The 21,347-nt window shown below is 33.3% G+C and overlaps 1 protein-coding gene and 1 pseudogene across 1 annotated transcript; one reads left to right on the top strand and one right to left on the bottom strand.

Annotated features, from left to right (window-relative positions):
* Nucleotides 1-1,044: 1,044 nt before the first annotated feature.
* LOC129308597 (bifunctional aspartokinase/homoserine dehydrogenase, chloroplastic-like) lies at nucleotides 1,045-12,224 on the bottom strand. The gene is made up of 18 exons (XM_054949823.1): nucleotides 11,839-12,224; nucleotides 11,193-11,257; nucleotides 10,707-11,081; nucleotides 10,025-10,113; nucleotides 9,632-9,935; nucleotides 9,341-9,393; nucleotides 9,044-9,258; nucleotides 8,837-8,924; nucleotides 8,627-8,740; nucleotides 7,868-7,966; nucleotides 7,473-7,667; nucleotides 6,689-6,771; nucleotides 5,571-5,796; nucleotides 4,993-5,138; nucleotides 4,651-4,786; nucleotides 2,406-2,489; nucleotides 2,226-2,318; nucleotides 1,045-1,558 (listed from the first exon to the last, which is right to left on the bottom strand). Exons 1-18 carry the CDS (start codon nucleotides 11,976-11,978, stop codon nucleotides 1,313-1,315), a joined length of 2,751 nt encoding a protein of 916 aa, XP_054805798.1. The 5' UTR covers nucleotides 11,979-12,224; the 3' UTR covers nucleotides 1,045-1,312.
* On the top strand, nucleotides 6,457-6,547 carry LOC129310195 (U6 spliceosomal RNA; annotated as a pseudogene).
* Nucleotides 12,225-21,347: the final 9,123 nt, after the last annotated feature.

The following is a 21,347-nucleotide window of genomic DNA, read 5'->3' as shown; positions in this document are numbered from 1 at the left end:
ATATTGTTACAATTTAATTATTTTAAGAGTAACATTGTTATAATAAGAAGTTTAAAATATTGGGTGCTCCTATAAAAATAGTTTAGGGATAAAAATAAACTTTAATTCAAAATATTGTTTGTGTGATATTTAGTTTTAATTCTCATACATTCATTCACAAAAATTATTCTGGATAATTTTTATTGAAAATTGTATAATTAAAAAAAATATCATTTATGTAATAACTCCATGATAACCCATACTACGTAAAGTTGAGTTATCAGACTTATCGTATGAAACGCAGGTCTTACCATCTGGACACGCATTCGGCGCTCATTACATGCTCATCATTGTTGGGGCTAATCCTGGCCTTTCATTTCACTATAAAAGATCCTTGTCGTTGATTTTAAATTAATTTTTAAATATTTTAAAAATTCTATTTATAAAAATAATTTTTTAAAAAATAAAAAAATTAATATTAAATGTAGACTGCCAAAATACATCTAAACAGTCCATTTGTAAAAACTATTAAAAAACATGATATTAAATTAAACTATTTAAATTATATTTATATTGTTTAGAGTATATATAAATAATCAATTTATAAAAAATAATATTAAATCAGACCACTTAAATTGAATTTGTACCGACTAGACTAATAATGAACAAACTTATTAAAAATTTGATATTTTTTATACATTTTTATTTTGATAAATATAAAATAAAAATAAAAACCTAAATATGGGCTGCCCATATTCTATCAGAGGTGATAACTTAAAACTGATTTATTCAGATCCTGATCCTGTCAGAAATGAAGGATTATTACAGTGCTCATCCTCTAATGAGAAACGAAGGTTGTTCATATTTAATATTAATTTTTTTTATAATTTTTATTTTTACAAATATAATATTTATAATATTTTAAGGCTAAGATTAGCCCCAACAATGATGACCGAATGCGCATCCGGTCTAGCTCTATTTTAATTATTATTACATCATTAATATAAAATGTTAACACTACAATAAGTCACGTTATTTGAAAATACATGAACAACACAATCCACGTAATGCAAAACAAAAATGCTTCTAGTTGCCTACTTTAGTTTTAAATTAGGGAGACAATCCCATCAAGATCTGTCAATGCCTAAAGAAGCAAGGGAATCAACATAGCACGCCTAAATTAATAAAAGAAAAAGGCCTATCCATTCGAAGAACAAGCCAAGACATATATTGTACGACGTTGCTCCAAGCTCCAACAAGCTAACATGGAGAGCAAAGGCTAAGGCTAAAAGTACAACTTGGATTCAAAATTAATGCTAGCAGAATGACTACCCTATGATGGGGCACCAAGGTATGAGGCAAGACGTAAAATGTCACTGAATACGCCACCAGCTGTGACTTGAGCACCAGCACCTGGACCCCGAACTATCAGAGGCTGCTTATTATACCTTCTCGATGTAAATGCAATGATATTATCCGACCCGGACAATTGTGCAAATGGATGATCCTTCTTGTATCTTCGTAGCTCCACCACTCCTTTTTGATTAGTCACATCCACCACCCCAACGTACCTCAAAACCTTCAGATACATGAGATTTCGTTATATGAAATACCGAACCAAAAAAATACAAAAGAAAGATGCCACGATGAAATAACTAATGACATATAAGCATCCATAGCAAATGGCAGGTGAACAGGACAAGACGCCCAACACTCTCCCCACATCACGCACACAAAAGGACATTTAAGTCAATTGCTATGATATGCTTCTGCCCATTATCTATATGTAAATCCAGGAAGAAGTAAAATATCTTGGCATCCTTCACCCTCTAGTTTAACATTTATTAGAACTCTTAACAATCCGGTATGTTATGCAAGGGAAATCAGAAACTGCCCATCCGACCTGCAGCACGTTTTGTTTTATTTGTCCTTTATTTTTGTTTTGCACAATACAATTATATGCCTTGCTCTTGAATTTACCAACGCAATGTGCTCCAAAAGCTCTTCTTGCAACACTGCCACATGCCGTCAACAACTATGCTCTAGGATAATCTGGTGTTAATCATGCTAACAAAACAATGTCAACTCTGGACCCCCTGTAAGTGCAGGAGATCCACGTATTGGGGGATGACATCTACCATGCTCTCAACAGAGGAGATCCAGATTTGACACTGTTGACCACATTGCCACTACATCATGCACAATTAAGTAGTTAGTTTCCTTCTAATGCTATCTATATTACTCACTTCCCCAGCATTATCAGCATCCTGTTGTTTCTTTATCATATCTTCGTCAAATTTAGGTAGTTGTTGCATAAACTCCTGAGCCGATACACTAGCCTGCACGAAAACATCAAAACAAGCATGTTAAGTATGATATTACACACTTAATCAATAACTCTATTGTCATCAGAAATTAGATTTTACCCTTAGGGGTTCTGGTACAAGGCTCTCGACAGGAATATCAGATAGTTCCAGCTTTAAACCAGATTCCCGTGCAAGAATTATAACCTGTAACACCACAGCGGCTTCAAAAATATTGCTTCAAATGATCAAGTACTATTCTTTCCATTAAAAAATGTAAGGTATTATTAACTGAATTTCATCTCCCAATAAAGTAGTTAATTGTCTTTAATTCAACACCATCTTTCCATATTTAACCCTATTTAATAGAATGTTTCACTCTAAAATAAATATAAAGTAATTTATTTATTAGGGATACTTTTGAGAAAAATGCAATGATTACATTTTTAAAGACTAAAAATACCTAACATTTTTTAACATTCAATTTTTTAAAAAATATCTTATATTTTTAACGGAGAAAGTAAGTAATAAAAAGAGCAGATAAATGAACTTATGAAGCATGATTAAAAGGTCGCTAGCCCATATATTACATGTTCCAACAGCCATCATGAAATCATACATTGTCCTTACTAACCCAAGCTAACTTATATTTCCCCAACGAACAGGGCATCTCCTCATAAAGGAGTATCAACAAATATAGCTTTTATTTACTGGATTAACAGGGTTTACCCTCATAATTAAGGAAGTGAACGAATCAATCTTTTATGGAGCTAGTATCCAAGCCCAAATTCAATTAGAACCAATTTGATCAGAATTTCAACAAACTTATGTGAAAGAAAATATCCAGCCACTATCTGAGCCCCAATAAATTTTTATTAATGCATTTAAATAAATACATGTGTGCGTGTGTGTGTACAATAATATAAAGGCTAGTTATAAAACTTAAGAAATTATATATATACAAATTAATTACTAATCACCCATACACAGTTTTCTATATGATTGTAGATAAATAGTTATACAAGATATAAATATGCTTTAGCTGTTTTCCCCATTTTTTATGAATATGCTTCGCATGATAATTATATACTCCCTCCATTAAAAAATGTAAGGCATTTTTAACTAAATCTCACCTACCAATAAAGTAGTTACTCGTTTTCAAACAAACCCTATCTTTCCATATCTATCCCTATTTATTAGGACATTTCACCCTAAAATAAATATAAAGTGATTTATTCAATAGGGATATTTTTGAAGAAAAAAAATGTAATGATTACACCTTGAAAGACTAAATGCCATACATTTTTTAACATTCAACCCCTCAAAAAATGCTTTACATTTTTTAACGAAGGGAGTAATTCCTATTATCAAAAAAATTATATAGCTCTACTGAAAAATGAATATGCACTGATCATAGGTATATCATATAGAGACTCTAAATATTTACTTACATAATTATTCCATATTTTATAATGTTGACTAAATAACTCTATTGCATGCAAGTTTTTGTGCCTATTATGCTAATCAAGTATGTTTTCACGCATCAATTTAATTGCAGGCAACAAAGCATATATTCAGCAACGCATAAATAGTATAACAAACCAAGCAGCTTACATCAGTACACAATGCTGTATGATAATACATTTTTTTCAATGCAAACCTGTACCTGGCAACTACCTGGTGTGTTTACCCTTGTTTATATGCCTGTTCGAGGTTGGGTCATATGGCTACAGTCATTCTATATTTATACATATCTACAAAATGTGTTTTACAGTTTATGCACATTTATGCTCAATATGCTATGTGAGAATGCACAAAAACACCAGGCATGTGTATAAGGTAGCATTGTGCGTATGTGTATATGACTACTACATAACAACCAATACAAACTAATGATACTATCTGTATACATGTCTATCATAATTTTATAAATCTAGATGTTGGAGTTTACATTAGTTGAGTACAAACTATATCCCGACCTAAAAGAAAGTAAATCATAATATGATAGATAAATATTTTGATGTATAGCTGCTAGATATAAGATTCACAAACTAATTTTTCTCCAAGTTTTTGTGTCTTACAATCTGAAATTAATCAAGCATCTTTGAATTATACATCATTTTCTCAAAGCCTGAACTCAAACAATAAGATGTAAATCGAAATTGAATTCAAGATCCTATGTAGTTTGAATCCAACTTGATCTAAAAAATTCATATATTTAAATTGACTCACTTGAATAACAGCTCTACTCCTAAAATAAGAAAAATTAAGCTTCTTTTTAAGATAAAAACTCATGGGATGTCAATAGCAAGAAGGAACTTCAAAGACATTTGAAGATGGAAGGTATTTTCAGCACTGTCGTATGTACCTTTCTAGCAACATCTGTTCCAGAAAGATCATCCCTTGGATCTGGCTCAGTATAACCTGCTTCCTTTGCTTCAGCAACTACCTCACTAAAAAGCCGACCATCTTTAAAGTTATTAAAGATGTAACTCAAAGTCCCACTGAAAATCAAAAAGACGGTGACCTTTGTTAGATCTATGACATCAATGAAATATGCTCATATACATTAGTAGTTAATGAATTAATGCTCTCCATTCTCTGGGATACCAGGACCGATTTCAAGATCAGAAGTCTCAGTCTGAGCTGTCATTCTCCTCTCTCAACCTACTAAAGCAAACAAACAGAGATGCAAGGTAGCAAAACAAACCTGAAGATGCCTTCAATTTGCAATATTCTGTCTCCAGTTTCAAGGAGGCCCTGCAAAGTGCCAATGATTGGAAGACCAGCTCCAACAGTAGCTTCATAGAAGTAATGAGTATAGGATTGTCTTTGAAGAGCTCTTAACCTCAAATACTGGATACAGTACATGGTGAGTAAGACTCAGTAAAAGTACAGTGAAACAACTAAATAAACTAATGTTATGGGAAAGGATTGTATTTGCAGCTTCTCTTCAGGGCTCTGCGCATGGTCTTTTCAAGGGGCTAGATATTTTGTGACATGCAAGGACATTTGAACAGCTCTTCATTGAGTAATTTTTTATTCAGGACTTTTCTTACGCAGTCTTATTTTGAGACTGTCCTTTTTCCTTTCTTTTAGGATTCATTATTCTTAACTTTCTAATATCTTCCCTTAATAAACTTAATCCCAAGAAATTTCAATGACAAGCAAGCTGACATAAAGTTTGGGAATTTCTAGATTCAGCTGAGCATATAAATAGCTTCTAACTTTAAAGCTTAATCTAAAACTTACAAGGAAAATACACGAGTCATAGCTAAAACCAGTTACCTGATCAAGGGGTCCTGAATTTGCCTTTTTGTTGGGGGTGACTACATGCATTCCTTTGCGCAACCAGTCATGGTAATGGCTTGCAATGACGGAGTCAGCTGTGCAGTCCACTAAAACTGTGTTAGGTATAAAATGATTTCCATGCACATGTTGAACAAATTTTTTCAAATTAGCTGCTTCTCCTCTTTCCTCTCGAATTTCTCTCCATTGAGCTAAGTCAACACCCCTGCAATCAGCAATAACAGCACATCCTATTTTAATAGGAACCCACTTCATATGATCAATAAATAGAAATGAGCAGGTTCATCAAACAATACCAGGATGCATCCAGTAATACTAACTAATAACCATGTATTAGCCGAGGCATTCCTCTCAAGTGACAAATTATGGCCTATTTTAAAAGGAAAGGCACAAAGGGCTGCTTTCCATCTTTTCCATCGATGGAATTTGCAACTTCAATAAGGAGAAAGTAAACAGCTGAAAATAAATTTAGGTGACAAATTATGCATCAGTATTGCTGGTAAATATTGGGCATGTCCCAACAGATTGTAGCCCTTCTAGTTGATCAAAAGTCTTCACAGCTGAAAGAAGGCAAAGCATTAAAACAACCTTCTTCATGCCCTGTTCTATGGCACCTATAAATGCAACATAATGCTCAGATTTTTTTGGGGAAACCTTAATATCCTTAAGCTTATTTTGCTTTGGTTATTGTTATTCATGCTTTCTTTTTTTATGCTCCACAAAGTTTCTCATGGGCAATTTCCTTTTTAGACATGCAAAGGGATTGATAAGCTATTTTGTATTGATGGTTATCTATGCTTTTCTCCAAGTGCACCTTATATCCCTTTTGCTTGCTTTGTTCCTTCCACTAATGCTCTTTTTGTGTGTCCCTTCAAGGACATCCGATAAAATCAGAACGATATAAAAAGATTAGCATGGCCCCTATGCAAGGATTACACGCGCAATACTCTTTTTGTGTCTAAATAAAAGGGCAGATAATTGCAACCATTTTTTCCAAAAGGTTAAAAGGTGTAAAATGAGCTACTCATTCATACGATAAAAACCTGGAAATTCGTATTGACATAGGAGAAATTTTGGTTCCAAGCAAATGGACTTACAGATCACTAAGAATCATTGACTTCGAACCAATGATGCCCAATACACGCAAATCAATGTTAAACTCTTCTTTCAAAACAGCAGCCTACATAAATAAATTTGGCACATAAATTTGCCAAGATACCTCAAATCTTGTGGAAAATAAACCAAAGAACTTCAGTTATCTTGGATGCCAATTTTGAGCACATGAGCAACAAATTTAAACATGGGAAAGTGTTAAAGTAGAATCCTTGTCAGACAGCAACTCTAAAAGTAATGCTGGACATCCGCATGTTATAAGTAAGAAAATTATAGTTGGGTCGCCTTAGGTTATTATATGATAGCAAACTCAGACATCACAAATTCCTTTAATAATAAAATAAAAATCATGAAATGCTAAATATACCAAGCTTAGATATTTTGAACCAAAAACAATGGAGAAAAAGAGATTTAATTTGCAGGCTCTATACTGACATAACTGTTAAATGTTGATAATTTACAGATAATTTATATTAAATACATAATTTAAAGGCATTTACTTTCAACTACAAAGTAATAAAACTGAATCTTCGCTGGATCTAATTTCACAATATAAAAAATAAAAAGTTTTGATATAACGTGCTTCGCTAATTTTTTGCCAACAAAATTAATGTTAATTAGAAGAGTGTGTGTGTGTGTGTGTGTGTCATATTTCAATTCTCCAATTGATTTCTTGTCAATGCAACTGGTAATTCAAGATGAAAAATAACAAATAATGCTGGAACTAAAACCATATACATAGACTCAAAATTATCTACAAAGCAGCACCTGATCCCTTAGTTGGTCAAGAAGGGCACTCCCAATTAAACCAGGTCCAATAATGCCCATCGCTATGGTGGTTCTTGAGAGATAAAATCTCGAATGAACAGCCCGAAGAGCCTTGATACAATCTTCTCGCTTAACAACAACAGTGATATTGTACTCGCTACAACCTTGAGCAATAGCACGGACATTGATATTTGCCTGTATTTTGATAACAAGTTTGACCATAAACAAATTAAAAGAAACATACCAAGATGCTGCAAGAATAGAGTAGAAATGTAGAAGGTAAAACATTCATTATGTTGATGAAATAAAACTTTACCAGAATAAATTTTAATATACCAATTTTAACTTACAACAATAAACTGTCAGACTACTAAGATAAACCATGATTTCCAAACCTTGGCTAATGCATTGAATAGGGAAGCACTAACTCCAGGAGTACTTGCCATCTTCTGGCCAACAGCAGCCAAAATGCTACAATTTGGAACAACTGCGACCTGTGAAGTGTTATATGATTTAGAATATAACACTAGTAACAAAATAGAAGTTAAAAAGCCTTACAATTCAACATTATCCAACTAACTACATATACTTATTGAACAGAAATGCATTAAACAACTTGTACATAAATACCTCAAGCAACAGCCAAAATTTTGCAACATTAGAGCTTAGTGCCATCATAGGAACATGAACTGCAATCCTTTCCTTTTGGAAAAATTATATAATAGAGATAATAGATAAGTTCCAAATTTATCTAATTACCTGCTAAGTTTAAGTTCCTATTGCTCTACAGTAAGATTTTATCTTGAAGAGACCATGGGAAACCAAACTAAAGGTTAGCCATAATACAAGGGGTAATCTTGAAATAAAATCAACAATCCCTTACTTAAAAGGAAATAATTCAATATTGATCTGAGCAAGGCTCTACTATTGGTGATGGTAAGATATTTGAAGCCCTAAACGGCTAAACCTTTAGCAACCCTTAAATAATAAATAGGAGAATGATGGGTGAAGGGCTCATTTAGTTTCCAAGAAAGCTGCATATCCACAACCAGATAAATCTTCAAGTCTTAGTCATTGATATCAGACTTAAAATGTCCACATGATTACAAAAAGCACAATAAATTATTGGCTTGTTGCAGAATTTGACTTAGCACCTGAGATAGACGCCCAGCATCCAAAGCTTGACGAAATTTGGATTGCAATGCTTCAGCAACAGCTTTTACTTCCTTCTCAGGCACAGCAAAGCATACAGAATGCTCACTACTAGCCTACATAAATGCAGTTAATGAACACTTCAATTTCATTTATCCCAATACCGAAACATATATCTCAATAGTGAAACTAGCATAAGATGATAGGCATACCTGAGATATCATGATAACATTAGCTCCAACATCTTTTACAGCAGAAAAAATAGCACTGGCTGTCCCTGGAACACCAGCCATTCCAGTTCTGCAAAATGCGTTGAAGGTGTCCAAGACTTATAATATGGTATAGGCTACTAAATTGAAGGCATCAAATAGGAAATAAAAGGGCTATTCATCAGGCAGGTGAAGGCAATCATGACTCACCCCTCAACATTAACAAGTGCTAAGTTGTCAATGGTTGCAAACCCTTTAACAAAATGATTGAAGTTCTGCATATCTTCATCATCATTGATGGAGGAACGGCAAATCTTTGTTCCAGGGGCAGAGAGGTTGAAAATGTTTCTAATTATAATGGGTATGTCATATTGCATCACTGGGATGATTGTACGGGGATGTAAAACATTTGCACCAAAATAAGACTGCACAACATGCAGGTTGTGAGTTAATCTACAGAATTTCATAGGCATAAAGAGCACTGAGGCATTCCAAAGTTCAACTGACCATTTCCCATGCTTCTTGATACGATAATGTCTTCAAAATTACAGCCTCACTAACTGCAGAAAACATTTTTGTTTATATTTAACAAAAACCTTCATAGTAAAGCACTCAAATGAATAATAAAGATGATAATCATGATGAAGATAGAGCATAATTAATAAACTGGTATGACTTTTGGAAGCAGGATTCGAATAGGTAGAGCTATCTCAAAAGTTGAAAGCAAAAACAGAATTTCATCTCTACTGCAATGAAGTCTTGGTTGAACTAGGACATCAAACAATGAGAGACACAAACCTTTTCTGGGATCTGCACTATAGACACCATCAACATCTGTCCAAATTGTGACCTGGCGGGCCCTAAAGAGAGCACCCATAATTGCTGCCGAGAAATCACTACCATCTCTCTTCAGTGTAGTAGGTATATTTTGAGGTGTACTTGCAATAAATCCAGTAGCAATGATAACCTTAGATGGATTCAGAGAGTACCATTTCTCAAGTCTTCGCCCAGATTCCAAATAGTCAGGATCAACTTGATTAGAACTAGTTGGATTTACAACAAGGACTTCCCTTGCATCCATCCATTTGCAGTCAGTCCCATTCTGCAGCACAAAAGGGAAGCTTGATGCAATCAGCACAATTTAAATCAGAGAAATATGAAAAGCAACACATTCTAAAAGAAGCAACCAACCATCCGAATAACTGAAGACAACATATGAGCAGACCATAACTCCCCATGCCCCACTACAAAGTCTGTAAAGGATTCTGTTGCATGACCAGCTGCGAGGCATTCAGCAAGTTAGTGGGGATGTTCCATTAATTTCTTGACCCATATTTAAGCATAAAAGAAATTATCTCTTTTATGGAGAATGATTAGATCATATAACAAATGTTAAGCATGAATTAATATCAGATCAATAGAAGCACTCAAAATGCCACCAAAGGCTACAACAAAACGATTATCAAGGTTCAACAAGAATAACTTCTAAGGTGACAAAGCATTTTAGTGTTTCACTGGATATAACTATATATCCTCATGTGCAGGATCCCTTTATTTGATAGAATTAGAAAGGCAAAAGTATTCGACAGTAGGATGGTAAAGTGTAGACCTTACTAATTGTCAAGATGGAAAATTAAGCAGCGATGTTGACATTGTCATGATAGTGCTAAAGAACAGTCTACTAAAGTGCGCTACCATTCAAAGAAGTACTTCTACATCAGATAGATGTTGGAGAAACAAGAGGACTATCAAAGTCATAGACATGATCAACCAAAAAGAAAGAAGAAGTCATTAAGTTATACACACACAGAGACATGCTTTGGAAACAAAGTAACAGACAATGAGTACTAGAGAGAAAGAGAGAAGCTGTTACCAATGTAAATTGCACGAAGCATTGCCTTAAGGTTATTGATATCATCGTGCAACTTTGATAAGAAAAGAGCAAGTTCATCTCCAACAAGTAGTTCACGTGCAGCAGAGTTGTGCTTCTCTAAAACAGCGTCTAGTGCAGATATATAGGACTCGTCACGTGCTTGAGCCTTGTAAATAAGGTCATACATCATATCTGTCACCTTTGACATAGCAGAGACGACAACAACTTTCCTTTCTGAATCATCATTGATTATTATATCTGCAACATTTTTAATTCTTAGTGCGGTTCCCACACAGGTTCCTCCAAATTTATGAACGGACCAAGTTTCTCCTTTGGGAAGCTGTTTTTCCTCTACAGATAAATCCAATGAAACATCTGCCAGTTAAAAAAGAAAATTATATTATAAATATAAGTTAATTATATAAAAATTTAAGCTCTGCAAAATTAGAGGAACAAACTCCAATATACAAATAACTAAGTAGCAACCTGTAAGCGAAGCACGTATCCTACTCTTTAGTGTTTCTCTTCCCCGAGCTGAAGTAAGACTCTTTCTGAGGCAGAAACCAAAGTATCCTCATAATAATTAATTAATTTAAAATAAAGAAAGAGAAGAACGGGAAAGAAAACTAGCACGTGAAATATGTGACTGGACTAAGACATAAGAAAGTGAAAATACACGGATGCTAAAGGCGGGAGAATACAGCAAGTGTAGAAGCAAGAAAATGACTATATTTTTACCAGAAACGTTGACACATTTGATGTCACTGTTTGATTTCAATGATGGCCGGATATGTATCTTCTACATTTTTTTCCCAGCATATCATATATTTCACATCATTAGTACGATTAAATGTAGCATAAATTGTGCTTGATATCTTTGTTTGCTTTTATTTTATTTTTTCCCCAAAAGACTAAAAAGATAAAGTTTCTTTTCGATCTTGTTGACGATTAGGAGTCGACATTAACCGCCACAAACGAAAGAAGCCAAAAAAAAAAACGCAAATAACAGCCAAATTTAGCGACTTAGACTTCTAAACAATGACACAGCAAGGAATGAAAGCTCCATTTGTACATATTCAGAGGAAGAACTAAGGAGATTTAGTCGGGAGGAAGCAGTATATGTGAAAAATACCGAAGGGGAAGCAAGCGACGGTGCAAGAGAGGGGAGGGACGGCATTGAGATTGGAAGGTGTCGCTGTGCTGGTGAAGTAGATTGTTGGGATGGAAAATGCGGGAGGAGTGTGAGATCACAGTAGAAAGGGAAACCACCATGGCTTCTTCGCGGCAGAGAGGGAAAATCTGAAAGTACTGGTTGGCGGCTTGGAATCGAAAAGGAGAAGAGTATTTCAATTGATTGAGGTGCACTGGATTCCGAATCAGTGAGCGGCTTAATGCATTCGGCGAGTCTGCCACCCCCAGAGAAGAGAAAGCAGGAGCTAGCAAGCCACTAGGGACAGCCGCAGGGTAAACACTCAATAATATCAAATCGTTGATTTTCGATGCATTTCCATTGTCAAATTCTCCCTCCGTCCTTCTGTTCATAAGGTGGGGAGAAAATTTCCCATATTTTATTTATCAGACATAAATTTAAAAATTTATTAAATTTTAAAAATATAAAATTAATAAATTTTAAATTTTTTTAAATTTCAATTAAACATATTAAAAATAATTTATAAATAAAATTAAAAAATATTAAATACTTTTCACGGTTTATACTGTAAGTTATTTTTAATCATTTCATCTATCTTAAAAAAATTAATTTTATTCATAATATTATAAAAAAATGAGATATACTTTTATTTTTACTCTTAAGCTTAAATTATAGTACAATTATTTTAAATATTTTTATATTAATTAAAAAATAAAAAAGTAATTTAATTATTATAACGTGTCTTATATTTTAAATTAAAGATTACTTATAAAAAGTATTTTATAAATAAGACTTGAGAGAATGCCAATTATTTTTATAAAAAAATATATAATTATTCATTATTTATAGGTTAAGTTTAGTACAATTATATTGAAGATAAATTTCTTCACATAAATATTTGATATAGCTGTACACTTTTTATACTTCTTTTTATACCGTCTCTCTTTTATTTAGGTTTTTTTTTTTTTTTTATACCTTGTGAGTTTACCTTGTTAAGAATCTTTTGTCTTTGTTTTCATTATCTTGACGTGCTATTTTCTTTCCGTGATGTTTACAATGATACATAATTATTTTTTAAAATAAAATAAAGAAAAGGCGAATTGTGGAGTTGCCTCTAAACCTTTCATATGTTATTGACATTATCCATAACGTCATTGATATAATCACTTGTATTGTCAGTTATTTATTCTTGTATAGTCACCATTCAACTCTCTGATTATATATGATGACATGTGTATGTATTGTTTATAAATCACTAAACTAATCACCACCTAGTTATCTAACACCGTCGTCCACTATGAACTAGTTTTTTTAAATTTAAAATTAAAATAATATAACTTTTTAGTTCCTCAAATCTATCTTTATTATTGATTTGATATCTTAAATTTAATTTTAATCATTTTTTCTTAAATTTATCCTAATTATTGATTTGTTCTTTATTGTTTAGAGAGCAAGTAATATTGTTAAGATTTATTGACATAAATAATAAAATATAAATAATAATTATGTGGATTAATGAAAAGAAGTGCATTTATTTAATTTGGGAAAAACCAATTCTAAAATTTTAAAAAATAAAAGAACAAACCATAGCGTAATGAATTATATTGATAAAAACTAAACTTATTTAAAGGTTAATTTGTTCTTATTTATACACATGCCTGATTATCAGCATACTTTATGTATTAGGTTAACTTGAGATTTAACTTGTGTTTTAAAATCTAAATAGTTCATATGATAATTTTGGAAAATATAAAAATCAAATCAATAAAAAAATAAATTTGAAGGAAATTAACAATTTAGTAAATTTAAGATATTGAAAGTTTCATTACCTCATCATTAAAATGTTAACAACTTAAACTTGTAATATTCAAAACTTCTAATTTAATTGTTTTTACCTTGGATTTGCCATAAAACATATATTTCACAAACAAATCATACAACATCCTTGATGATAATTGCCAGAGCCCTCTCGACTTGATCAAGGTAATTTTGCCTAGATATCTTCCCGGAATCCCACTAAGAATTTTTTGTCTGGTTCGAAAATCTTTGATTTTGTTCAGCGTCCTAACATTAATATTTTTTTGAATGAAAAGAAAATATGCCATTACTTCAACTAAATGATACAAAAGATATCAAATTCTCTAACAATAAGGAAGCCTCGTTCGTTATCCTATCCTTTTGCGAGGGCATTATGAGAACCAGGACCTCCTCACTAGAACAGAACCTGGTCTCTACAAAAATAGTTTCAAAATAAACGGCTCTACGTGAAAATAAAACCAAAACTGACCGAAAAAAAAAAAAGTAGCAACATTTACAATACGATTGATCTCTCATAAGCTTGTGAATTTAATTTGTTCTCTCGTAAAAAAAATATTTCCAATGTGAATAAATTTCAGTCACTGAAAATGACACCATGCATGGAAGGGTGGTTGTTTTTTCTATGAGAGATCAAACTGATAGAAGTCAATTACTAAAAATTATTTCACACACATGTATATACACACACAAACAAATCAGTTTGAAAAACTTGCCAACCAACCTTTAAGTAAATAACTTCGATCTCTATGTTGAAAGAAGCTGATCAGATGAAACCCAAAGTAGGGCAGTCCATAAGCCCCTAACATATTTCAACCATTATTTGGATTATTAAGATGGATGAATGATAATTTGATATATCACTCATGCCGCACACAAAAAATGTAAAAATTTCAACAGAAAAATCCTAGGTGGCAAACAACCAAATCAAATTAGCCACATGCAAAAATTTGATCCTTAAAAAATAAGCATTAAGAGTGTAAAAATTTACATTTATTAGTGATAAACTAACCTAATTTTTTCTCTCCCTCCCTCCCTCCTTTCGTTGTGCTCCAGAGACATGCAAATATTTGATACAATTAACAGAAGCAAAGTTTCCAGATAAACAAAACAAGAAGAATAAAGCTTAAAAATATTCATTAGTTTAAATGCAACAATTTTTAGGCACAATCATCAACATTGATTGGATAATCTTGACCAAAGAAATTGAATCAATGTTTAACATCAATTTAAAAGGTCCATATGGATAGTATGCAGTAAGGCTGTGCATGGGCAAAGTCGGGTAAGGTAGCCCCTTAACCCGATGCCCTGCCCTAAATGTTTTTGGGCAAACAAACCAAGTCCAAAGCCGACTTTACTTGAAAGATGCCAGACTTTAAAGGGGCTGGGCAGGCAGGGCCGAGTAAGGATCGGGCACCTCAGGCAGGGTCTCTAGCCCTGTCTAAAAATTCAATGTCACTTAATCTCTCACCACCTACACGAAGTGAACAACTAATGGGGCCAAAACAAAAAAGAGACAAAAAAGAGAAGTCCTGCGAACAACTATCTCATACAACTAAGAAAATGGTTGTGCTCATACAGTTAAGAAAATACCGTAGATACCTGATTGAGACGCTGAAATGAAAGCATGAAAGAATGAAAAAAAAAATATTCAACATGAAAAAGCCTAAAACTATACATTACACACACAGTAGACACTAGACAGTACAACCAAACAACTGAAAATTATAAATAACTTATAAGATGATATTCCAGCAGCAACAACAATAAAGGAAGTAAACAATAGAAGACAAGCATAACATGATAAAATTTATGACAACGCAAAGGGATTTCTCCAATAATTTAAACATAGTCCAATCATCCATAAACAAAAATAGCCTTTTAAAAGGCCATAGATCCATCTTCCATAAACATCAACCATCACCATATTAAGTTTTTAAAAGTCACAAGTCAAATAGTCTAATAATTCAAACATAAAGTTAATCCTAAAAAAATCCAACATAAACTAGACAAATTGAGTTGCTAATGCCCATTTAGCCATTCCTCCTTTAAGGCTGAAGCTAAACCATCAATAACCTGAAGTAAAATAATAAGAAGAATTAAATTACGTGATAATTTATAACAAGGAAAATAAATTAATTTAATAAAATTACTATATTGAGCATTCAAGCAACAATCTTTGTCCCTCTTTCAACTATCCACAATCATAGTATCATATTGTCCTCCCTCAATGACAGTAGTTACTTCTAAAAGAAAAAGAAATCAAATTAAAGCACTGTATAATAGCTAAAATCAATATTCACGGCACAAAAAAATATAAAAAAAATTAAATTAAATTAAAAATATTACCATATTGAACAACATGATCTGTCTCTTCAACGTTATCAAATTCACACAACTTATTAGCAAGTTCTGTGAGAGATGTTCCAGGTAGGAGCCAATTTTGAGCACAAATCAGTGCTTCAATCATTCGAGGAGATAATGAACTCATATATTGATCAACTACTCACCCTTCAGTGCTAAAAGCAAATTCAAATGTGATCATTGACATTGGAATAGCCAACACATCTTTGGCCATAAGAGAAAGAGTTTTATATTTAGATACATTTGCCTTTCACTATGACAAGATATCAAATGCTACACTAGAACTAGAAACAATTTCAAGATTAGCTACAAGATATTTGTCCAACTCTATCTGATCATCATTGGAAGTTCCTGCTTTTATGACTCCAGTAATAGAACACCAGGGTCATTATCATCACCTAAAGAGTCATCTTCAAATGAAGTCACCCCTGATGGTGCAGATGAAGAGGAGACACTTGATTCCAAACTTACTCCAGCTGAATACTCATTATACAAATGATATAAGCAACCTTTCACCCTCATTTTCATAGCTACACATGCATTTGAATCAATGTAAAGCTGCTCAAAGACATGATTCACATAAGCCAATTTGTATCGAAGGTCTAAAATTACAGCAATCATCAATAAAGGATTCATATTATCAGTTTAACCCTAATACTTCTCATATTTTATTTGCATGCTAAGGCTCATGTCCCCAAGGAGAGAATCAGCATTCAATATATTTTTTTGCAATAAATTTTGTACACGTGTAATTTGATGGAAGCACGTTTTAGATGTCACATTCAGTGTGGAAGAAAACATCAATGTTATATCATAAAAAACCTTTAAAAACTTGAGGAAAATACGGGCTCTACTCCAATCCCTTTCCTTAGGATACTCACGTCTACACAAACGGTTGATTGGGTCATGCTTAGAGATATGCTCATCCTCCTTATTAATTTTAAAGTAAGCACGATATTCATCATCTTTATCATGCATTCTTTTAAACACTCTTTCAAACTTCAAAGCAGATTCAAGCATTAAATAAGTGGAATTCCATCGTGTAGAAACATCCAAGTATATAAGGCTTTTAGTGTCCAATTTCTCTCAATCAACCTAACTTTTAAATTTAAGAAACCTAGAAGGAGAGGAGTGAATATACCTCACAGCATTTCTAATGGAATCAAAGCTTTCTTTTAACTCCTTCAAGCCTTCATTCACCACTAAATTTAGCACTTGAGCACAGTACCTCAGTTGTAAGTACTCACCATCATATACAAACCCCTTCGAAGCCTTAATCCTCCTCTTTAAGTATGCTAAAGCTGTGTCATTAACCATTGCATTATCCATGGTTATTATGAATACCTTGTCAATCCCCCAATCTAACAAACACTTCTCAAGTGTCTTCCCTATTGTTTCACCTCTGTGATTTTCAATCATGCAAAAATTCAGAATTCTCTTATGAAGTTTCCACTCAGGGTCAATAAAATGTGTAGTCCACACATGTAGTTTAAGTTTTGATTGGATGTCCAGTAGTTATACAAACACGAAGAGCACACTTTTTTAAGGCCTTCTTTAATATCTTTATTTCTCCAAGGTATAACTGCCAGCAATCCCCTGTCACAATTGTTCTTATAGGAATTGGAAATATGGGTTCTAATTCATGCATCAATTTTCTAAATCCTTCCTTCTCAACAATCCTAAAAGGCTGCTCATCTATAATTATAAATTCGGCAAGTGCTCTTTGACATCTCTTTTCATTATAAATATGAGGAATCAAGCCTCTTCCTTGTCCTTGCAAGCTTGCCCCTCTCTTGTGACACATAATTCAGCATTGATCACTTATTGTCTGTTGTGGCTTTATGTAGGTTCTTGGGATATTTAGGTATGTGCCTTTTCAAGAAGTTTGTCCCATGCTTAATTGGGTCACAGGCATATGTGGTGCGGCAATATTTGCAAGTTGTTCTATACTCCCCATTTGTCTCTTCTAATGGCAATCTAAAAAAGAATTCCTAAACTTGTGATGATTTTGGTGTCCTCTTTTCAGGTTCTTTCCTCTTTTGACCCCTACACTCTGCTTCCTGAGTGGCTTTTGCAGTAATGCTGATAGGAGGTGGAAGAGGTAATGAAGAAGAAGGTACTGGAGGAGGTGCAACCGAATCAAGATTAGTCCCACTTTGATCTTGGTTAAGGAGGGTATAGTCATAGGTGTGAATGGAGTAAGGTTAGCATTAAGACTCGTAGGAGTAGAACCATGACTTTCGTACATTATAAGAGAAGGAGTAGATGCAGAATTTTGTTATTCCATTTTTTGGCCTAACAAATAATTTCATTAAATAAGAAACAGAACCAACACAAGACTTTGATGAATCAACACTTCGATGAATAAACATTAAAAAACCAGTAGCTATGGATAAACATTAAAAAACCAGCACTTCGATGAATCATTGTTAAATAAACCAACAGGAAAATGCAAATCATTTTCAATTTAACCAAAATAAAACAAAAACATAAATCTCACAAAGAAAAGAAACAATCCAGTAGCAATATTACTTGAGCTTTGAATAGAGAGAGTGAAAGATAAGAATAGGTATGAAGACAAGAGACCACTTACCCAAGCTTCGATGAGACGAGCTGATGAACTTCAACACGACGGGACAAATGATGAATCTTTGAACTCTGAAGCTGCTAACCCGAGAAGGAGGAAGCTCTGAACTCTAAAGTTGCCAACACTAGAAGGAGGAAGCTTGAAAAGATCAAGGAACAGAGAGCGGTGCCAAAGATGCAATTGAGAGAGAGGGACAGAGAGTGGCGTCGAAGATGTTATAGAGAGAGAGAGAGCACCAAAAGGAGAAGAGGCCGAGAGGTGTGTGGCTGAGCGGCTGTGTGAACTGAGTGAGTAAGTGCATCAGATCAAAAATATGAGCAAGAGTCTGAGAGAATTGAGACTTAGGGCTTAGGGTTACAATATTTTCATTTTCCATTCATGCACTCACCAATCTAGCAAATTACATCATATATTAATATTTTTATTAAATATATATATATATATATATATACCTTGGGTTGGGCAGGGTCAATTGGTTGGATACCCTAGCTTTAAACCCTGCCCAACCCGAATATCGGGCTCAGCCTGACCATGCCCAATCAGTGTTGGGTATATTTTTTAGGGCTCGGGTCGAGCATATTTTAATCAGGTCGGGTCAAGCATTATGGACACATAGGCATTTTGTACAGGCCTAATATGCGGTAGATAAAAGTACATTGATCAATAACTCCACTCTATTACTACTGGGAATTAAAAATCTAAAACTAACAACCAATGGTTCCTTGGGAGTAGTGGCTACTTGCTTTGCCTTTTATACCATTAATTAAGGATGTTTAGCTTATATCCATCCTGATTGACTTAGTTCTATCTCGATCATATTAGGACAAGTCTTGTCTTGGCCTGAAAACAATTGAAACAGGATTTTACTGGACAAAACAAGACACAGGACTGCCCTTGAGATGTCCCGAACCATCATGAATATTATATATATTATTTTTTATCTTAAGGACATACATTAAATATGTTAATTATATTAATATAATTTATACTTATACTAATTATATCAATTATAATTCTAATATGTGCAATTCTTATTTAAAACTATTTTTTTGTACTGATAATTTTAAAAACATAGAGCAAGTACGAAGTAATATCTTTCTTTATAATATATTAATTATATTAATACAATTTATTTTTATATTTATTTATTTAATAACTTTTGTTTATATCATAATTTTTACTTTATTTTTGGAAGAGTGAGAACAATAACTTGATATTATGCCTGATTTGTTTGTTGTTGTTACTTTTATAGTCTAGAGATAACTTATAATTGCTATCATAATATTATATACCTGCATTAACTTTAAATTATTGTAATTTATGTACTTGTGTTATTTTGATTTTAAACTTAATAAATTACATAATTTAAACTTTTAATAAATATTATTATTTAGATCTTTCTCTCATATTGTTTGATTTATCGAGACGGTGGGATCTTGATCTCATCTCGATCAAATCCTGATTCCTAATGGGATGGGACAACTTTCAAGATGGGATGGAACATATAGGATAAAAATTTAGTTTCAATCTTTTTTAGAAACGATACAAGAGACAGGAGTGTCCCAATCCTATCTCCTCCCGTGAACACCCAACTATCAGTGTTCAATTTTGCAAAGGTCATGTTTCAGCAAATCCTCTCCCCTGTCAAAGAAACGAAATGAAACATTTTTATCTTGCGTTCCATTTATTTTTGAGCTAATGCAGGTGTTTGACGTTTTTGCAGTTCAATCTATCAACTGGCACAATCCAGAGAGGCTATAAATTGTCAAAATGCTACCAAGGAAAATGAGAGGAACTGATAAAACCGCCAAAAAGAAAAGCAAATGGCATCAAAGCAGCGTAGCCCTTTGAATTTGACGATGAAATCATGGAACTTTGGATTTCAGAGGCTGACTCGCCAGACACACAGCCGTTCTCTTCCCTCATCATTTCAGATTACATATCAGGATCTATGATTACAACCATTAACCCCAAAAACAATCTATCTCGAGCAACAATTGCAATCAAAAGTAAATGTAACAAACATTTCATTGCACATTGGAGAACAGGGAGCCAAGACATGAAACAGAATTATAGCATAGCATCTAAATGATCACTTCATTCAAAAACAGTCATTCAGTTTCCATTTTCACATTTCTATTTTATTTGTTTCATCCCTCTGTCTGTGTTTTGCAAAAAGTAGGGCGATTAATATTTCCCCTGTCCAGGCAGAGAGAAGAAGAGGAAGTTTAGCATGGCAGCCCAAAATAAGTACTTCTTTTTCATTTTTTTAATTATATTTTTATGTAAACTATGAAGATATTTCAACAAGAATTTTATTATATTCTTTATTCAGCTTCTACTCAGTGTTTGATCCAGTTTATGTTGCTATCTCTCATGAGTACTATCCACCAGAGTCTTTTTAACTTTTTCCTCTTACTCTAGAGAACTTCAGTTTGTAATTTTCTTTTTATCTTCTTAATATATTCGCCAGCCTTTTTAATCCCAAAGAAAAGCAATACTTTGATAAAACAATAAATAAACGTAGGAATTTTAAGGGAAAAATTTACATGAAATTATTATGATGAAAATGAGGGTAGGACTGGAAAGCGTGGAACTAATTCATGGATAACTTGGATCTGGGCCTGGTTACTTTGTGACAACCCTTGCTGAACATGGCCCTTGCTCTTGGGCTCTCAGCATTACTCTTTTGTTTTGATTATCCACCCAAGCACACCATTCACGA

This window comes from Prosopis cineraria, unplaced genomic scaffold (genome assembly GCF_029017545.1).
Source record: "Prosopis cineraria cultivar Desert tree isolate PC_DT_omini unplaced genomic scaffold, ASM2901754v1 PC4, whole genome shotgun sequence".
In the NCBI taxonomy this organism is placed as follows: Eukaryota; Viridiplantae; Streptophyta; class Magnoliopsida; order Fabales; family Fabaceae; genus Prosopis; species Prosopis cineraria.
The sequence above is the reverse complement of the archived record's forward strand: the minus strand, read 5'-3'. Positions and strand labels throughout refer to the sequence as shown.